The 18,677-nt window shown below is 42.4% G+C and overlaps 1 protein-coding gene across 1 annotated transcript; it reads left to right on the top strand.

The window, feature by feature from the left end:
* Positions 1 to 343: 343 nt before the first annotated feature.
* On the top strand, positions 344 to 17,545 carry CNOT11 (CCR4-NOT transcription complex subunit 11). The gene is made up of 7 exons (XM_040336433.1): positions 344 to 832; positions 10,523 to 10,687; positions 10,977 to 11,129; positions 11,344 to 11,546; positions 12,965 to 13,167; positions 13,720 to 13,816; positions 16,970 to 17,545. The coding sequence occupies exons 1-7, from the start codon at positions 517 to 519 to the stop codon at positions 17,165 to 17,167; spliced, it is 1,335 nt and encodes a 444-aa protein (XP_040192367.1). The 5' UTR covers positions 344 to 516; the 3' UTR covers positions 17,168 to 17,545.
* The last annotated feature ends 1,132 nt before the right edge of the window (positions 17,546 to 18,677 follow it).

Genomic DNA, 18,677 nt, shown 5'->3' with positions numbered 1-18,677 from the left:
ATTGGGTCGCTGGATGAGTGTACACACACACCCTAGACGCTAATGCACATGTAAAGGTTTGTGATTGTGCGAAATAGAGCCACTTTGCCGCAGTACAAGTACGTTATGCAGTCGTCAATTCTTCATTCTCCTGGTAACTAACAGAGTACAGGCAATTGTGGACTGAAAGCTGTTCCTTCCCTCAGCACACTCACCACTATCCTTAGACAGTCTCAGACACCTCCTCTATATATAAATACAACCAGCTACACAAACCATAACATCCTATTCAGGGGCGCGCTCCTTTTTTTTTTTTTTCGCGCATGCGCTTTATAAGCTGCTGTGTGGCTCATGAGCGCGCACGCCGGGGTTTGCCATGGCTTACGTTACTGCCGGCTATTTCGCCAAAACAAGCTTTATTGACAAGGACATTGCCGAGTGGTCACTAACAGTATCGCCGTCTATTAGTATTCCCGGTCCCATGTGAGAAGAGACGGGTTAGCGGTGTTCGCTGTATCGGTCGTCGGCGGCCTCACGATGAGTCTCGGCGGGAAGGAGCTGTCCAACCTCCTGGGCATCCTGACGGAGGAGGCCTGCAGCCAAACGTTCGAGGGCCTGTCCAGCGCTTTCCACCACTACTTCACCAAGGCCGACCATTTCCGGGTGGGCTCGGTGCTGGTAATGCTTCTGCAGCAGCCGGACCTCCTGCCCACCTCCCCGCAGCGCCTCACCGCACTCTACCTGCTCTGGGAGATGTACCGTACCGAGCCCCTCGCCGCCAACCCTTTCGCCGCCATCTTCGCTCATCTGCTCAACCCTCCGGCCGGGGAGGAGGCCGAGAGGCTGCTGTCAGGTGAGGCACACAGCTCACACTCTAATAACATCTCTGAATTTATATCAGACCCCTCCAGGCAGCAGAGCCATGTTCACTTGCATCTATCCAAACGCACCATCTGGATTGTCCCAGCATTCCTTTACATCTTCATTTTATTTATACCAGGTGATCCTGCCAGTAACACCACTTCCTGTCTTGGGGTGACAACACTGCTACATACATGGAATGTTGTCACCCTAGGATGCTCTCCTGATTCGGACTGCAAACATGCCCTCCTCTCCATCTCCAATACATTGGGGGGGGATTAGCAGTTTATATTTCACTATTGATAACCATATTTAATCAGCTCACAGGAAGTGACAAGAATACCAAGTTTTATATTAAAGGAACACTAAAGGCAAGAATGTTTTTTGGGTAAAATAACAAACATGTTATACTTACCACCGATGTGCAGCTCGTTTTGCACAGAGTGTCCCCGGACCTGGTCTTCTGGGGTCCCTCGGCGGCTGTCTCGGCTCCTCCTCGCAAAAGCTTTCCACCTTCATGCGAGCTCCCTCGCATGGTGTAAAGCTCTTGCGAGCGCGCTCCCGTGATACAGCGGCGGCCATAGCCCTCGACTGTATCACTCGGCCCCGTGTCATTGGATGTGATTGACAGCAGCGCTGCTATCAATCTGTCCAACCTAGCCAATCAACGGCCAGGCTGGGAACCGAACAGGATGACGGGGACACGCCCGGGACTTTCGAGGGGTGAGTTAAGTAAAACGGGCGCTCGGGGGGGGGGGGGGGCGGTGCTGTCGGATGTTTTTTCACCTTAATGCATAGGATGCATTAAGGTGAAAAAACATTTACCTTTACAACCCCTTTAAGATCAACAGGTATTTTCTGTTTTTGCAAAAAATGTTGTTAGTCTTTAACTACTTGGCGCCCAGAGGATGTCATATGGGCATGGTGGTACTTTGAGGCGCTATATCTGAATGATCATTCAGATATCGGCATTTTTAGCCAGCGATTCCCTACACCATAGGAATGATCATAGCGGCTGTTCCGCCGCTTGATCGTTCCTACGGGCGGCGAAAGGGGACGTCGTCGTCCCCTCCGGTGCTTCTACCGACCCACCTGTGAGTTGGTGACAGGAACCGCCGCCCCCCAGATGGAGATCTTCGAGGGACCAGATAGTCGGCAAAGTCTCTATGATCGTCGGAGGCCGGGCGCGATGTTATGACATCACGCCCGGCCTCTGCATTAAAAAAAAACGGCGCTGCTTCGGCTGTGTTTATTCTTCCCAGCCTAGAGGTGAGATGTGGGGTCTTATTGACCCTATATCTCACCGTAAAGAGGTCCTGTCATGCCATATTCCTATTACAAGGAAAATGTTTTTAAAGTGCCCCTGTCCCCATGAGCTCGCATGCAGAAGCCAACGCGAGACCCGCCCTCATATGAAAATGGTGTTCAACCACACATGTGAGGTGTCGCCACGAACGTAAGAGCGAGAGCAATAATTCTAGCTCTATCAGCATTCCATTTTATTGATTTTTTTCCAGACATAACAATAAATATACATAAAATCAACATACAGACTTACAACATAGTGGTCTCAATAGGTACCTCTTATACCAAAAAAAAAAAAAAAAAAAAAGGAGAAGAAGGCTTAGTCTGTCACTAGTGCTACAGGGTTACTCACTTCGAACTTGCCCCATCTCTAATTTTCCCTTTAAGATTTAGTTTCCCTGGGGGGGGGGGTCCTGGGGGTAGAACTCAAACCCCCCTAGCGGTGGGGGGGATGGAGGCCACAGGGTTCAGGGCGAGGGGAAAGAGGAGGAGAGAGGAGAAAAAAAAAAAAAAAAAAAAAAAAAAAAAAACACAAAAAACAACAATTTAATCCAGGAGTAATAGATTCTCCCTATTGTGTATGTACAAAGTGAAGGGTCGACAATTTTAAAACATGGGGGAAGATCTCCCCTATTGTGCAAATTTTATTATTATTTTAATATTATAAACGTGCAAAAACCTCACAAAAAAAACAAAAAAAAACAAAAAAAAAAAGAAACAAATAAATTAAAATCGGGTGAAGATTCACCTCTGTTGTGTATAATCTTATTATTGCTAACGTTATAAGGTGCTATCATATTCCTAACCAAAAAAAAAAGACAAAAGGTTTAATATAAGGGGGAAAAAACCCCCTACTGTGCATATATTATCATTATTTTTATATTATTTACGTGCAAAAGCCCACCTCACCGACAAAAAAGATTGAAAAAAAAAAAAGGAAAAATTAAAAAGATGAGTAAGAAGGGGAGCATAGTCCCCTATATTATAAAAAATTAAAAAGTGAAAGAAGAAGAAATTATTGTGGGGGAAACAGTTCCCCTTATTGTGTATAGTACAAATAAGAAAAAAAAAAAAAAAGAAAGGCAAAAGGTTTAGTATAAGGGGGGAACAACCCCCTACTGTGCATATATTATTATTATTTTTATATTATTTACGTGCAAAAGCCCACCTCACCGACAAAAAAGATTGAAGAGAAAAAAAAAAAAGAAAAATTAAAAAGATGAGTAAGAAGGGGAGCATAGTCCCCTATATTATAAAAAATTAAAAAGTGAAAGAAGAAGAAATTATTGTGGGGGAAACAGTTCCCCTTATTGTGTATAGTACAAATAAGAAAAAAAAAAAAAAAAAAAAAAAGAAAGGCAAAAGGTTTAGTATAAGGGGGGAACAACCCCCTACTGTGCATATATTATTATTATTTTTATATTATTTACGTGCAAAAGCCCACCTCACCGACAAAAAAGATTGAAGAGAAAAAAAAAAAAAAAAAAGAAAAATTAAAAAGATGAGTAAGAAGGGGAGCATAGTCCCCTATATTATAAAAAGTGAAAGAAGAAGAAATTATTATGGGGGAAACAGTTCCCCTTATTGTGTATAGTGAAAATAAGAAGAGAAAAAGAAAAAAAAAAAAAAAAAAAAGGAAGGGGGGGTCGGGAGGACACATAAGTCCCGATAATTCTAGCTCTAGACCTCCTCCGTTACTCAAAACATGTAACCAGAATTTTTTTTTTTTTTTGAAGCATCGCCTATGGAGATTTTTAAGTACCGAACTTTGGCGTCATTCCACGAGCGTGTGCAATTTTGAAGCGTGACATGTTTGGTATCTATTTACTCGGCGTAACTTCATCTTTCACATTATACAAAAAAATTGGGCTAACTTTACTTTTTTTTTTTTTCTGTTTTTTTTAAACGCGTTTGAAAAATTTCTGCGCAAATACTGTGCGAGATAAAAAGTTGCAATGACCGCCATTGTATTCTCTAGGGTCTCTGCTAAAAAAACATATATATAGTGTTTCGGGGGTTCTATGTAATTTTCTAGCAAAAAAAGATGATCTTTACATGTAGAAACGAAGTGTCAGAATTGGCCCGGGCCTGAAGTGGTTAAAAAAAACTTAGCCACCACATTTGGTAATTTTTTTTTCCCCCTAAATGGCTTCCTTTACCCTAGTGCAGTCCTCCTTCACTTACCTCATTCTTCCATTTTGCTTTTAAATGTCCTTATTTCTTCTGAGAAATCCTCACTTCCTGTTCTTCTGTCTCTTTGGTATTGAGTTAACCACTTCCTGTGTCAGTGCCGAGTGGACGTCTTTGGACGCCAGGTACCCGCGATCGTCGGTGACACAGCATGGACGTGGAGCTCTGTGTGTAAACACAGAGCTCCACGTCCTGTCAGGGAGAGAGGAGACCGATCTGTGTCCCTTTACATAGGGACACAGCATCGGTCAGTCCCCTCCCCCCACACAGTAAGGACACTCCCAGGGAATACACTTAACCCCTTCCTCACCCCCTAGTGTTAACCCCTTCCTCACCCCCTAGTGTTAACCCCTTCACTGCCAAGCACATTTTCAAATTTTTATAGCACTGATCGCTGTATAAATGTGAATGGTCCCAAAATTGTGTCAAAAGTGTCCGATACGTCCGCCGCAATATCGCAGGCCTGACAAAAAAATCGCAAATCGCCGCCATTACTAGTAAATAAAAATAAAAAAAATCATAAATCTATCCCCTATTTTGTAGGCGCTATAACTTTTGCGCAAACCAATCCAATATACGCTTATTGCCAAAAGAAAGCTCCATTTGTGGGGAAAAAAATAATAAAAATATAATTTGGGTACAGTGTTGTATGACCGCACAATTGTCATTGAAAATGCGTCAGCGCTGAAAGCTGAAAATTGGTCTGGGCACGAAGGGGGTTTAAGTGCCCAGTAATGAAGTGGATATATATTAGTACATTCACATCAGTCCCTGCCCTTAATGAGCTTACAATCTAAGGCAGGTTTTGACAAATTTGCTTGGAATCTAGGAGCCAGAAAATGCGCCCCGTCCCGAAGAGCTCGCGCACAAAAGCGAACACATACGTGAGTAGCACCCGCATTTGTAAACGGTATTCAAACCACATGTGAGGTATCGCAGCGATCGTTGGAGCGAGAGCAATAAGTCTAACTCTAGACCTCCTCTGTAACTCAAAACATGCAACCTGTAGATTTTTTTAAATGTCGCCTATGGAGATTTTAAAGGGTAAAAGTTTGTCGGCATTCCACGAGCAGACGCAATTTTGAAGCGTGACATGTCGGCGTAACATTATCTTTCACAATATAAAAAAAAAAATTGGGATAACTTTACTGTTGTCTTCTTTTTTTAATTAAAAAAAAGTGTATTTTTTTCCAAAAAAAGTGCGCTTGTAAGACCGCTGCGCAAATACGGTATGACAGAAAGTATTACAACAATCGCCATTTTATTCTCTAGGGTGTTGGAATAAAAAATATAATGTTTGGGGGTTCTAATTAGAGGGAAGGAGATGGCAGTGAAAATAGTGAAAAATTACACACATAATTGCTGCAATGCCAATGTAATGTAATGCCAACGGCCACCACCAGATGGCGCCAGCTCACAGAAGCTTCCGAAGAGCTTGGGACTTCACAATGCCGCAAAGCAACGGCCGGAATTACCGGCCATCTCGGACCTGCCGGGATCGCGCGGCGGGGGAGGTGGGGGCGCACAGACACAGGATCCTGTGCCTCCTTGCGCTCCCGCCGCGACCAGTAATTGAGGCCGCTGCCTCAATTACTGGCGGGCGCCAGGTCACAATTTCTTTTCGCCAATGCGACCTGGCGCCCGGATATTGTCGACCCCCCGATCGAAGGTCCTAACTCACGTTCAGATACATACTGGGGCCAATTTAGACAGGATCCAATTAACCTACCAGCATGTCTTTGGAGTGGGGGAGGAAACCGGAGTACCTAGAGAAAACCTGCGCAGGGAATATATACATATTTGCGGTATTTGATCACCTCCTGCATTTTTTATTTTTGCGCTATACTCAAAATAAGCCTGCCAATTAAAGAAAACAAAACAATATTTCTTCATAAATTTAGACCAATATGTATTCTGCTTAAAAAAAGAAAATCCCAATAAGTATATATTGATTGGTTTGTGCAAATTTTATAGCATCTACAAACTAGTGTGTGTGTGTGTGTGTGTGTGTGATATTATATATATATATATATATATATATATATATATATATATATATATATATATATAAAACACACGCAGGCATTTATTTATTTTTTATACTAGTAATGGCAGCAATCGGCGACTTGTGGGACTGCAATGTTGCGGCAGGCAATCTGACACTTTGTAGGAACCGGTGACATTTATACAGTGCTCAGTGCTAAAATTATTCACTGTCGCTGTACTAATGATACTGGCTAGGAAGGGGTTCAACATCTAGGACAATCAAGGGGTTAACTGCGTGTCTTACCAGTGTTTTTGTATACACAGTGTGGTGCTGGATTTTATTTTATTTCCTTTGCAGGGAAATGAAATCCAGCACATCCCCGCTAACAGGACGGAGCTCTGCATTGTTTACATATGCAGAGCTCTGTCCAGTGTGTCTCCTCAGTGATCAACAGGTGCCAGCAGTCATCCATTGGCCAGCACCTGCTGATTGGCTTCTGCTGTGACTGATCACAACAGAAGTGGCGTGCAGAATCATATGTGTGTGTATATATAGAACAGCCACCCTATAGCAGTAAATCTGCTATAGGGTGGTTGGCAAGTGGCTAAAGGATAAAAATGTAAACAAACAATTGTGTGTAGGGTTGTCCCGATACCACTTTTTTAGGACCGAGTACAAGTACCGATACTTTTTTTCATGTACTCGTCAATACCGATACTTTGTTTTTAAATGCAGAAACCAGTCCCCCCCCCCCCCCCCCCCCCCGCCGCTGCCGTCTAGTTGATTTGCGCTTGGGGAACATAACAGCTTTCATTTAAATCGCTGTGTGTTCCCCGCCGCGCCTTGTCATGTAAAGACACTCCCTCCTGGGGACGGGTGATTTGCCTATCAAAGTTTCCGGACAAGGGGGAGGGGCTATACATGACGAGACGCTGCGGGGAACACACAGCTATTCAAATGATTATAAATAATCTGCACGATTAATCGTTAATCAAAATCGCAATATTTTTCCTTCCTGATCTTTCTAACAAGTGCAGAGTTCTTACAGCTGGAAAAACGAAATCCAGGCTATCCGCCATGTTTTATTACAACACACGAATCAGTAGAAACAAAGTATCTTTTCTTTTCTTTTTTCAAATCAAAAGAACTCCGTTGTGTAGATGAAGGAAGTGTAACCATTTAAAGCGGAGGTTCACCCTAAAAACAAGTATATACCATTCAATCCAGCATACTGCCGACATGTATAGTATGCTGGTATTCTCTTTTTTTTTTTTTCGGTTTACATACCGTAGTATTGGTATTCAACCCCCCCCCCCCCCCCCCGGCTTCTGGGTAGTGAATCACGCGGGAGTGGGCGTTCCTCTTCAGAGACTAAGTGATTGACGTATGACAAAAGCTTCCCCCACGGTGCATAATGCGCGTCACCAGTTTCTGAAAGAAGCTGAACTGCGAGTCGGCTCTATACGGCGCTTGCACACCGACGTTCGGCTTTTTTCGGAAACTGGTGACGCGCCATTTGCGCCAGGGGGGGAAGCTTTTGTCATACGTCAATCACTTAGTCTCCGAATAGGAACGCCCACTCCCGCGGGATTCACTACCCAAAAGCCGGGGGGGGGGGGGGGGAATACCTATACTATGGTATGTAAACCGGAAAAAAAAAAAAACGGCATACTGTACATGTCGGTCAGTATGCTGGATTGAATGGTATATACTTGTTTTTAGGGTGAACCTCCGCTTTAAGGATCAAACCTTTTTCTGACATTAGTTGCTTACAACTAAAAATCATTATTTTCTGCTAGAAAATTACTTGGAACACCCAAACATAATAATAATAATATATATTCGCACCGTATTTGCGCAGCGGTTTTTGAAATACACTTTAATGAAGAAGACGAAGAATAAAAAAATTAAACCATAAAGTTAGCCCAATTTTTTTTTTTTTTGTATAATGTGAAAGAAGATGTTACACCGCGAGAATTGTGATCTTTAGACTGTCTGTACAAGTCAACAAATGAAACTATGAATCTACATAGTCATTGTAGATCTTAGACGGGTGAAAGATTTATAATGCCTTTCAGGTTGGCTTATGCTTTTCCCCAATATCTTTGCTACCCCTAGTGATGAGGTAGATCATCGTGGACCAACCCAAGTAATCTTGATGGCCCAATAAAGGAGCTGGGTCTCATCTCTGAAGTCTCTAGCAGTTCTTTTTTCCATGGATTCAACAGAATTGTTTGGCTATATTATCACAGGGACTGGTGTTCTATCTGAATTCTTGGCTCTTCCACCTGGAGGCTGAGCGTAGGATTCCTGAGAAAAGTGAATGTTCAGTGAATACCTGAAAACTATACACTAAAGTTTGGAAGGTGTTTTTATTCCAGGCAAAAAAAAAATTTGGTAGACATTCATACTTAATTTCTACAGTTCTTCATTAACTCCAAGAGCTAAAAAGATTTTGTTGCCCAGTACACTTACCGTGCAGGTGGTGGCCCTTGTTGGGTTTTCATGTCTCCGCTGACATCCGACGCTCCATAGGACTGCATGGAGCGGCCGTTCAGGTCCGCCGTCAAAACTGACAGGCGGAACTGAAAACGTTATTTACACTTTGAGCTGCTTGGCTTTCTTTGTGGCACAGCTGCCCCAGGATTGGAAGATTGTTTATTTCAGGCTAAGATGCCTTTCTGATCAGGTCCCCCTGTCAGTTTTTTAGGCGGACCTGATCGGCGCCTCTATTCACTCCTATGGAGCAGCGGATGTCGGCGATGACATGTCCCTGAAATCCCAACGGACAGGCAATCTGTTTTCATCCGATCTCCCCATAAAGGAGAACAGGAGTCTGACAGGTCCATCTCAGTACAATGAGCATAGACGGGCCTATCATCTGCCTGCTCAGCGGAGATCAGCAGATTGATCCCCTGCTGGGCAAGCGGACAAGCCTGTATGAAAGGACCCTAAAGAGGTTTCCCACTTTCTCCAGGAAAGTAGACACCAGCGTTTAGTTTAACCACTTAAGCCCCGGACCAATATGCTGGCTAAAGACCCAAGGGGTTTTTACAATTCGGCACTGCGTCGCTTTAACTGACAATTGCGCGGTCGTGCGACGTGGCTCCCAAACAAAATTGGCGTCCTTTTTTCCCCACAAATAGAGCTTTCATTTGGTGGTATTTGATCACCTCTGCGGTTTTTATTTTTTGCGCTATAAACAAAAATAGAGCGACAATTTTTAAAAAAAATGCAATATTTTTTACTTTTTGCTGTAATAAATATCCCCCAAAAACATATATGAAAAATGTTTTTTTCCTCAGTTTAGGCCGATACGTATTCTTCTACCTATTTTTGGTAAAAAGAAAATCGCAATAATCGTTTATCGGTTGGTTTGCGCAAAATTTATAGCGTTTACAAAATAATTTTTGCATTTTTATTTTTTTTACTTGTAATGGCGGCGATCAGCGATTTTTATTTATTTATTTTTTTTTTTTTTTTCGTGACTGCGACATTATGGCGGACACTTCGTACAATTTTGACACATTTTTGGGACCATTGTCATTTTCACAGCAAAAAAATGCATTTAAATTGCATTCTTTATTGTGAAAATGACAGTTGCAGTTTGGGAGTTAAACACAAGGGGCGCTGTAACATTTAGGGATCACCTAGTGTGTGTTTACTAGTGTAGGGGGGTGTGGCTGTAGGACTGACACAATCGATCGAGTCTTCCCTATAAAAGGGATCACTCGATCGATGCGCCGCCACAGTGAAGCATGGGGAAGCCGTGTTTACACACGGCTCTCCCCGTTCTTCAGCTCCGGGGAGCGATCGCGACGGAGCGGCTAAAAACAAATAGCCGCGCCGTCGTCCCGGATCGCTCCCCGAGCGGACCCGACCTCCGCATGTACCGGGGGGGGGTCCCGATCGGACCCCCCACCCACGTCTAGCAGAGGACGTACAGGTACGTGATTGTGCCTGTCCGTGCCATTCTGCCGACGTAAATGTACATGAGGAGGTCGGGAAGTGGTTAAATGATGGGATCGGTGTAATGGCTTCTATCTGTGCTAATATTTAGTGATTTGATGCTATAATTTTTATCAATATCCAGATTGTTTCTGATATTTCTTGCATTTGAAATGTTTTATCATATTTGTAAAACTGTTATCCATAAGGATTGAACATTTGTCTAATAATGAGAATGTCTTCTTTCTGCAGGTTTTCTGCCAGCAATTACACCACCTGAAAAATTCTTCCTTTCTCAGTTGATGTTGGCACCACCTAGAGAATTATTTAAAAAGACACCTAGACAGATCGCTGTCATGGATGTCGCAAGCTTGGCACAGCCAGTAGACATAAGTGGACTTCAGTTGGCGCTAGCAGGTAAGAGACATGTGCCACTCTTAGCATTTTACTTTACTAGACCACCACTTTGAAAGAAGAGCACTTCATGGGTTCTGATATCAATTGCAGATTGTTCTACATCAATTATGCCCCTCAGTGTCTTAGAGGTTACACTCGCACTGCGTACGTTTTTATTTATTTTCTATTTCTTATTGGAGAAATAAAAAGAGGTAAATGTAATGGCAATGACTCTGAATAACTATCAAGTCCATTTTGAAATGTAAACCACTCAAAATTCTTGTTGTTGTGTTTTTTTCTTTTTTTATAGAACGGCAGTCTGAACTTCCAACTCAGAGTAAAGCCAGTTTCCCAAGTATCCTAAGTGATCCTGATCCAGACTCCTCCAATTCTGGTTTTGACAGTTCTGTTGCTTCTCAAATTACCGAAGCTTTGGTCAGTGGTCCAAAGCCACCAATTGAAAGTAAGTAACATTGTTTTCTCATATCAGAGTGACCATGTTTTCGATATAATTTTTTTGTTGATTGGGTGGTTTAAGTTTTTATGAGAATAACATGCATTTTCTTTTACTGAAACAGACACAAATGTTATGACTTTATTTTTGCACTATCTCTTAATGGTTTTGTATTTCTTTATTACATTGGTAAGTTTCTCAGTGTAACTCATTCTTTTTTAAGGCCACTTCCGTCCAGAATTTATACGACCCCCTCCTCCTCTACACATCTGCGACGATGAGCTTGCTTGGTTGAATCCCATTGATCCTGATCATGCCATCAAATGGGACAAATCAATGTGTGTGAAGAACAGCACTGGTGTAGAAATTAAGCGCATCATGGCCAAGGCATTTAAAAGTCCACTGTCCTCTCCTCAGCAGACACAGGTATTCGCTCCCTATATTTATTTAAGGATGAGATGTCATTGTCTTTGTAATGGATTTTGTGCAGGGTCTTTCTACTATGCTTTGGTGTTGCTTCTGGCTTTCGATGTGTTGGTCCAAGGCAAGTTTATTTACCCAGTGGTGGGTTAAAACATTCTGGGCCATGGCTATAGAGCGTCCTTTAGGCCCCTTTCACATTGAGGAGTTTTTCAGGCGGTACAGCGCTAAAAATAGCGCTGCTATCGCGCCTGAAAAACTCCTTCACTGCAGACTCAATGTGAAAGCCCGAGGGCTTTCACACTGAGGCGATGCGCTGGCGGGAGACAAAAAAAATCTCCTGTCAGCAGCATCTTTGGAGCGGTGCGGCATGTATACCGCTCCTTCACCGCTCCTTCCCATTGAAAACAATGGGAAACCGCGGCAATACCGCCCGCAATGCGCCCCTATAGAGGCGCATTGCGGGCGGTATTAACTCTTTATCGGCCGCTAGCGGGGGTTAATACCGCACCGCTAGCGGCTGATACCCGCGGCAATTCCGGCGGTATAGCTCCGCTATTTTTAGCGGCGTTATACCGCCACCGCAGCTCCCGCCCCAGTCTGAAAGGGGCCTTATTGTTCGTGTGTTTTTTTTTTTTTTTTTTTTTTTAACCAAGGGTAGATGGGTGCACAGAGAAAGTCACATGGTAGATCTCTGAATTGCTACCAAACAAGTTGATCTTTGGGCTTTTTGTGTGCAGGTGCTAAAAGTCTGAAAGAAATCACTGGGCTGAATTCTAAAGATTATTATACACTGCATTTAGGTTTGGGTAAATGCAGACTGATACAAAAACCCATTATGTTCTTGTATCTCTGGTGTTCTCAGTTTTGCCTCCCTTAGGCATTATGGAGCTAAGCAAAAAAGTATCACCATTGCAGTAAGAGGGCAGTTTAGACAGACTATATCTACTATATCTCATCTAGACATGGATTGTGTGACCATAATACATATTGGCACAAAACTAGATGGGAAGACCTTCAGCCTCCAACACTGGGTTCACACTGATGCAACTTGGATGTGGATTTCACTGCATCTAATTCGCATGACAGTGTGACTGGCTCTCAATGTAGCCGGTTCACACAGTACCGGGGCGGTTGTGGCCCACATTTTGGAAAACGGTCCTGTGTGTCTTTGGCTCTGCTTTTAGATGTGAATTCAGACCTGAGTCGCAGCTAAATCGTTGAGCAGGGATGCATCTGACCCTCTGCTGTTACCCCGTGACCACATTGGTGTGAACCCAGCCTAATACTGTGACAAAAGTAATCTGCTTGTAATGATGATAAAAGTGATGTTGAGCTTTTTTTTTCTTCCTATTTGAATTTAAAATGCTGTGTTTAAACCAAATCTATCTGCTTATTAAACAATGAATTGCTCTTTCCCTCAGCTCCTTGCAGAGTTGGAAAAAGACCCTAAACTGGTTTATCACATTGGCCTCACTCCTGCCAAGCTTCCAGACCTGGTAGAAAACAATCCCTTGGTTGCAATTGAAATGTTGTTAAAGCTGATGCAGTCAAGTCAGATAACAGAGTATTTCTCTGTTCTGGTCAACATGGACATGTCATTACATTCAATGGAAGTTGTTAATCGGTGAGTTATGTCAACACTTTATTTTTTTTAATTGGCTTACTTTTGTCGTGGCTGATTTTTGTCAATTAGATTTCTTAGACTGTCGCTGTAATATTTGCATATCCTAAGCCCTATTAACGACCTAATGATTAGAGAGGCATCTGGGAACTTGCCTGTGAAATCATGTGGGTGGACATTGCTTTAGTGGAGAGCACCAAGTATGACCTTTCCCTATTTCTACCTCCTGGTAATTTCCTAGATTCAGTGGGTTGGACACGCTCCCTTTTTTTTTTTTTTTTTTTTTTTTTTTAACAAGTTATACTTGCCTGCTCTGCAATGGTTATCCACAGAGGAGCTCCGATCCTCCTCCTTCTTGGGTCCCCCACCAGTGCTCCTTGTTCATGCTATGTTTGCTTTGGTCATATTTCATGTGTGAGGTTTAAAACCAATTTAACAACTGGCCATCCATTCCCCCTCATTTGTTTAGGTCTCTGTTTAGCATATTGATGTTTTTAAGATGATGGCTTTCTTAATGCATCCATTTTAATCCTACCTTCTTGTTTTATTCTGCAGGCTAACAACTGCAGTTGATCTTCCTCCTGAATTTATTCACCTTTATATATCAAATTGCATATCCACCTGTGAGCAAATTAAGGACAAATATATGCAGGTAGGTGTTTTCTGAGAATGTAAGGCCCCAGTCACACCTGAGCATTTTACAGCTCAAAGCTCCAAAACGCGGCAAACAAAATTCCATGTCATTTAAATGATTGGGCATTCACATATAAGCGCTCAGTCTCCTGCTGTAACTCAAAAACTGGGGCTCTGAAAGCAACATGAGCTAACTTTTGAGGCAGACTTGTGTGGTTATTTTTGCTGTATTCCATTGGGGAATTTTTTCTCATCACTTTCTGTCCTGGAGACACAATGGTAAATTGGAGAAAACCTCTCCAAAGACATTTGTCACCAATAAGATTTAATCGTGCCTCTTCTTAAGACCCCTTTCACACTGAGGTGTTTTTTGGGAGTTTTAGCGCAAGAAATAGCCTCTAAATAGCGCCTGAAAACCGCCTCCCATTCATATCCGTGTCTCTTTTCAGACTGGGGCAGGGGGCTTGCGGGACATTAGGGGAAAAGTCTTGCAAGCAGCATCTTTGGGGCGGTTTGGGAGTGCTGTATATAGCACTCCCGAAACACCCTGCCCATTGAAATGAATAGGCAGCACTTTGGAAAAGCCGCAACACAGGCGTTTTTAACTTCTTCTGGGTTAAAAGTGCCCGCTAGCGTACGAAAAGCGCTGCTAAAACAAGCGACAGCGGCCCCAGTGTGAAAGGGTCTTGGAGTTGTCACAGAAGGTCTTCGCATTGGCTGATTTTGCCTCACATATTGCTGTGAAGACATTTTTGGATTTCCCCCCTCTTCTCTTCATGATAGTTGTCGGATGTGAATCTCCTCAGCAGGGGCACTGACCTCAATAAAGCTTAAATGGTCAATCTTTCGCTCTTCTTTTAAAAACTTTATTATCCAAAGCTAGTGATTAACCAAAATAAAAACTTATAATGTTTATTTAAATTATTTCTAGTTTACTGCTCTTAATCAGAATGATCTTGTCTGCTTACTTTGTGAAGATCCCCACACACTTACTTTTTTGTATTCTGTGACACATTCACTATAACCTGTAAGTAGGCACTGGCGTGTCACACATTTTACAAAGCCTACCTTCTGAACTGCATAGGAGGAGTTTTAGGAGGTGGAGTTGGAGCAGAAATCACTATTTTCAGGAAGCAAGACCGTGGGATACGTTTTTGTTAAAATTTGAAGGTGAACCAGCTGAGGAGAAACTGCAAAAGCATGCAGGGAATCCAGGAAGTTGTTGGAAGATTATTTGTTGTGCTATAAAAGAGCGACGATTTAGAAAAAAAACACACTTTTTTTGCTATAATAAATATCCAAAAAAATAAAAAATAAATGTTTTTCCTCAGCTTAGGCAGATATGTATTCTTATATTGGGGGGGAAAAAATTGCGCTAACAAACAAGTGGTGAACCTAAAAGCAGCCAGCACACAAACAAACAAAGTCCAAAGCAAACAAAAACAAAGTGCAGCGCTAATAATGAGTGAAAAGTGTTAACATATTCACGTATACAAATGCAAAGAACACAAATAGTAAAATTTGTGAATGAAGATTGGCTCAACATCCAATCAGTGTGTGTTAACAACCGAACAGGTGAAAACACTGAACAGGTGTAATGAAAGAGTTCAATAATCAGTGGAGAGAGTTCATGGAAATGCTTCCTGGTGGAAGAATGCTTCACAGGAGATCTGGGTTCAAATAAGCAAGACAATGGTAGAGGCTTGTCTGTAGCAATTCTTCAAGATGATATATAAATGAAATGGATTACTCTTACCAGCTGTGATGGACTTGCGTGTTAGTACTAACACCAAGTCAGGTAGGGCGTGGTGGTCACTGCGGACCCTGGGTTCTGTGCAAATGGATGGCTCTGTCGGATGGTCACTCCACTGTAGATGTTGGAACCAATCTTGTCAGATGCTCTCTCCAGGACGCGAACCCCAATGGTCAGGGCCAATGATGGGAAAAGCCAAACTCATGAATCACAGCATGCGCAAGGAAGAAAGAAATTGCTCCAATGGTACAGGTCAAAAAGTAAAACCGTGATGGCTTTATTTAAAAAAAGTTATAATAAAATCACGTGAATATAAATCATAAAAAGCAGTATGGGGTACGAAGCATGTTACCCGACGCGTTTCGGCTCAAAGCCATCAACAGGGGCATGTATCTGTACCCCCACACTGCTGAGCTTATATATAACAAATACTCAAACTCCTCCCCGGAAGGGGCGGAGACAGGAAGTTGAAAAAACATGGCGAGATTGAGACAGACAAATTGGGCACTTTTGACAAATTTTTGGGGACCGGTGACAATTTATACAGTGATCAGTGCTTTAAAAATGCGCTGATTACTGTATAAAGGGTTAGCTGTGTTCTAACTGTGGGGGGACTGACTAGGGGAGGAGAGGTTGTTATTCATACTTGGTATGAACACACGATCTGTCTCCTCCTCTCCCCTGAGAGAACCAGGATCTGTGTGTTTACATACACACAGATCCCGGTTCGTGCTCTGTCACAAGCGATCGCGCCTGCTGGGCACTCGCATCGGCTCCGGCTTTGCACCATGGGCCCGCGCTCCCCCTAGTGGTCAAAATGTGAACTGATGTACAGTTGCATCGGTTTGCTCAGGGGAGCCAAACTGCCACAGTACAACTGCGATGGCTGGTCGGGAAGGGGTTAATCCTCTGCAATGTGTAAAAAGATGGTTTGATCTGCTCTTTTCTGATCCTCCTCTTCCACTGTCCCCAATCCATCTGCTGATGGAACAGATCCCTGGGAGGCAGAGGGTCAGGGGTCCTGCAGCTTCATAGGACAGTCAGAGGAGAATGGAAACTCCTCCTGCAAGCTTTAACCAGTGCTCAGCCTGAACACTGATGGAAGTCACAAGACTGCCATATACTGTTGAGAAAGGGCATTTAGCAGTTTATATTTACTAAAAGTATTGCATTTCCATGTTTTGTGGGAGACCAGATATAGTGAATGCAGGGTCCTGGCTTTAGTAACACTTTAAGTGGTAAAATAAATAAAGGGTATTGCTTGTGTGTGTGTGTGTGTGTGTGTTTGTTTGTTTGTTTTTCTTATTATTTCAAATGGTCCTTCTATAAAGGAATTGCAGCCTTATATATTTGGTGTTGCTTGTCTTAATGATGAGGTTTTATATGACTTATTTAGTGATGGTCTTTGTCTTTTTGCAGAATCGCTTGGTCAGACTGGTTTGTGTCTTTCTACAGTCGTTGATTAGAAACAAAATTATCAATGTCCAGGACTTGTTTATAGAGGTGCAGGCTTTCTGTATAGAATTCAGCAGAATACGAGAAGCAGCCGGCCTTTTCCGACTCCTGAAGACTTTGGATACTGGAGAAAATCCACAGGAGGCCAAACCTGTGAAATAAACAAATGGTACACTACCCAAGGACATTTTTGCCTTGTACATAATGCCTTTTTTTTTTTTTTTTTTTTTTTTAGTTGCCAAGTATACTCCACAATCTGGACTATCCTAGAAGCATATTGTGGCCAAGGTATACTACTAGTATATTCATTTTATTTCTTAGCTCGGCTCCACTCAATGGATACCTGTGGATTGATCTGATTTTGGTCCTCAACTGTACAATTTAACTTATTGCAAGAATATTATCCGTAGAGATAATTTCTGCCTCTGGATTGTTTTTAAAAGCTATTACCATGTGCATTTTGTAAATGTGCTTCAGTTCAGCATTTGTTAACAAATAAAACAGGCCTTGTTCTGTGAAGGTTAATATTTTGTGATCTTATTAAATCACCTGTAAAACTGAGCTGTTTTATATAGCAGCAGCTTTACTTCTAGTCCTCCCTTTTCTTCTACATGGTTTGTGCTTTGATCTCTCAATGCCTGAGGTATGTATTCTGTAGTCATGCAAGTTCCAGCCTATATAGATGCCAACCTTGAGAGGAGGGTTCCTGCAGACTCCAAGCTGTGCTGGTTTCTGTTCCCACTATATAATTTAGAGCTGCTGGTGGCTTGATTAAAGCATAAGATGGTGGATTCTCTGAGACTGTAAGCTATTTACCTGTGGAGGGGCTTCTGTCTCTAAGCTAGCGATTGTATGATGGAGTGCTGCCTGTAAATATGCAATATGTACATATTTTAAACATTTTGTGCTAGTTCTTATCAAGACACTGATCACTGCTAACTGAGGGTTATAGCTTTTGCAGACTACCTGCTCTACGTGTAATGTATTGTCTTCTGCAGTCATTGTTATATTAACAATGAATGAAGTTGGCTACTAAGAAACATTATTGGTAATTTCTTAAAGCCACTGCTTAGAAAGTACTTGGTTTATTTCTAGGTAATCTGTACTTTCAGAAGGAGGGTAATATGTAGGCTGCTAGTGCTGATCTTAACTTATACCAAAATATTACACGCATATATCTGTTATGCTGACCCATTGGATTCAGGATGAGGATAAAGATTAATACCCACACTTGGCTTATTTTGGCCATCTTTTTGCAGCTCAAAATATTCAGGAAACATGTTTAGAAAAACGTCAATGACCGTCTACATATTTTCCTTGTACAGGTTTGCTTTAACAAGCAATAGAGACAGTAGTGATGTGGACATTTGATAGAAAACGATCAATTGTCACCCCAACAAAATACATATATGATCATATGAAATGACTGGCTGCCAAAGGTGTTTGCGCTTTAACATTACATTTTGTCCTATAAATGTAGCAATCACTCGGCACCTTGACCCACTTCCTTACTTACCTCAGCCTCCATGGCAGAAATACTCTTCTTTTATTTGAGACTCGGAGTACAGCCCTATACAGGTCTTTTGAGGACTGAGCAGGTGAGGGACTGCTGAGGGATTTCTGCTGGAAAAGGCTGTGCTACTGTGGGATGTACCTTGGGTTGGGTTCAATA

The sequence above is a fragment of the Rana temporaria genome, chromosome 2, assembly GCF_905171775.1.
Source record: "Rana temporaria chromosome 2, aRanTem1.1, whole genome shotgun sequence".
NCBI classification, from domain to species: domain Eukaryota; kingdom Metazoa; phylum Chordata; class Amphibia; order Anura; family Ranidae; genus Rana; species Rana temporaria.
This window is presented reverse-complemented; position numbering and strand designations above follow the sequence as displayed.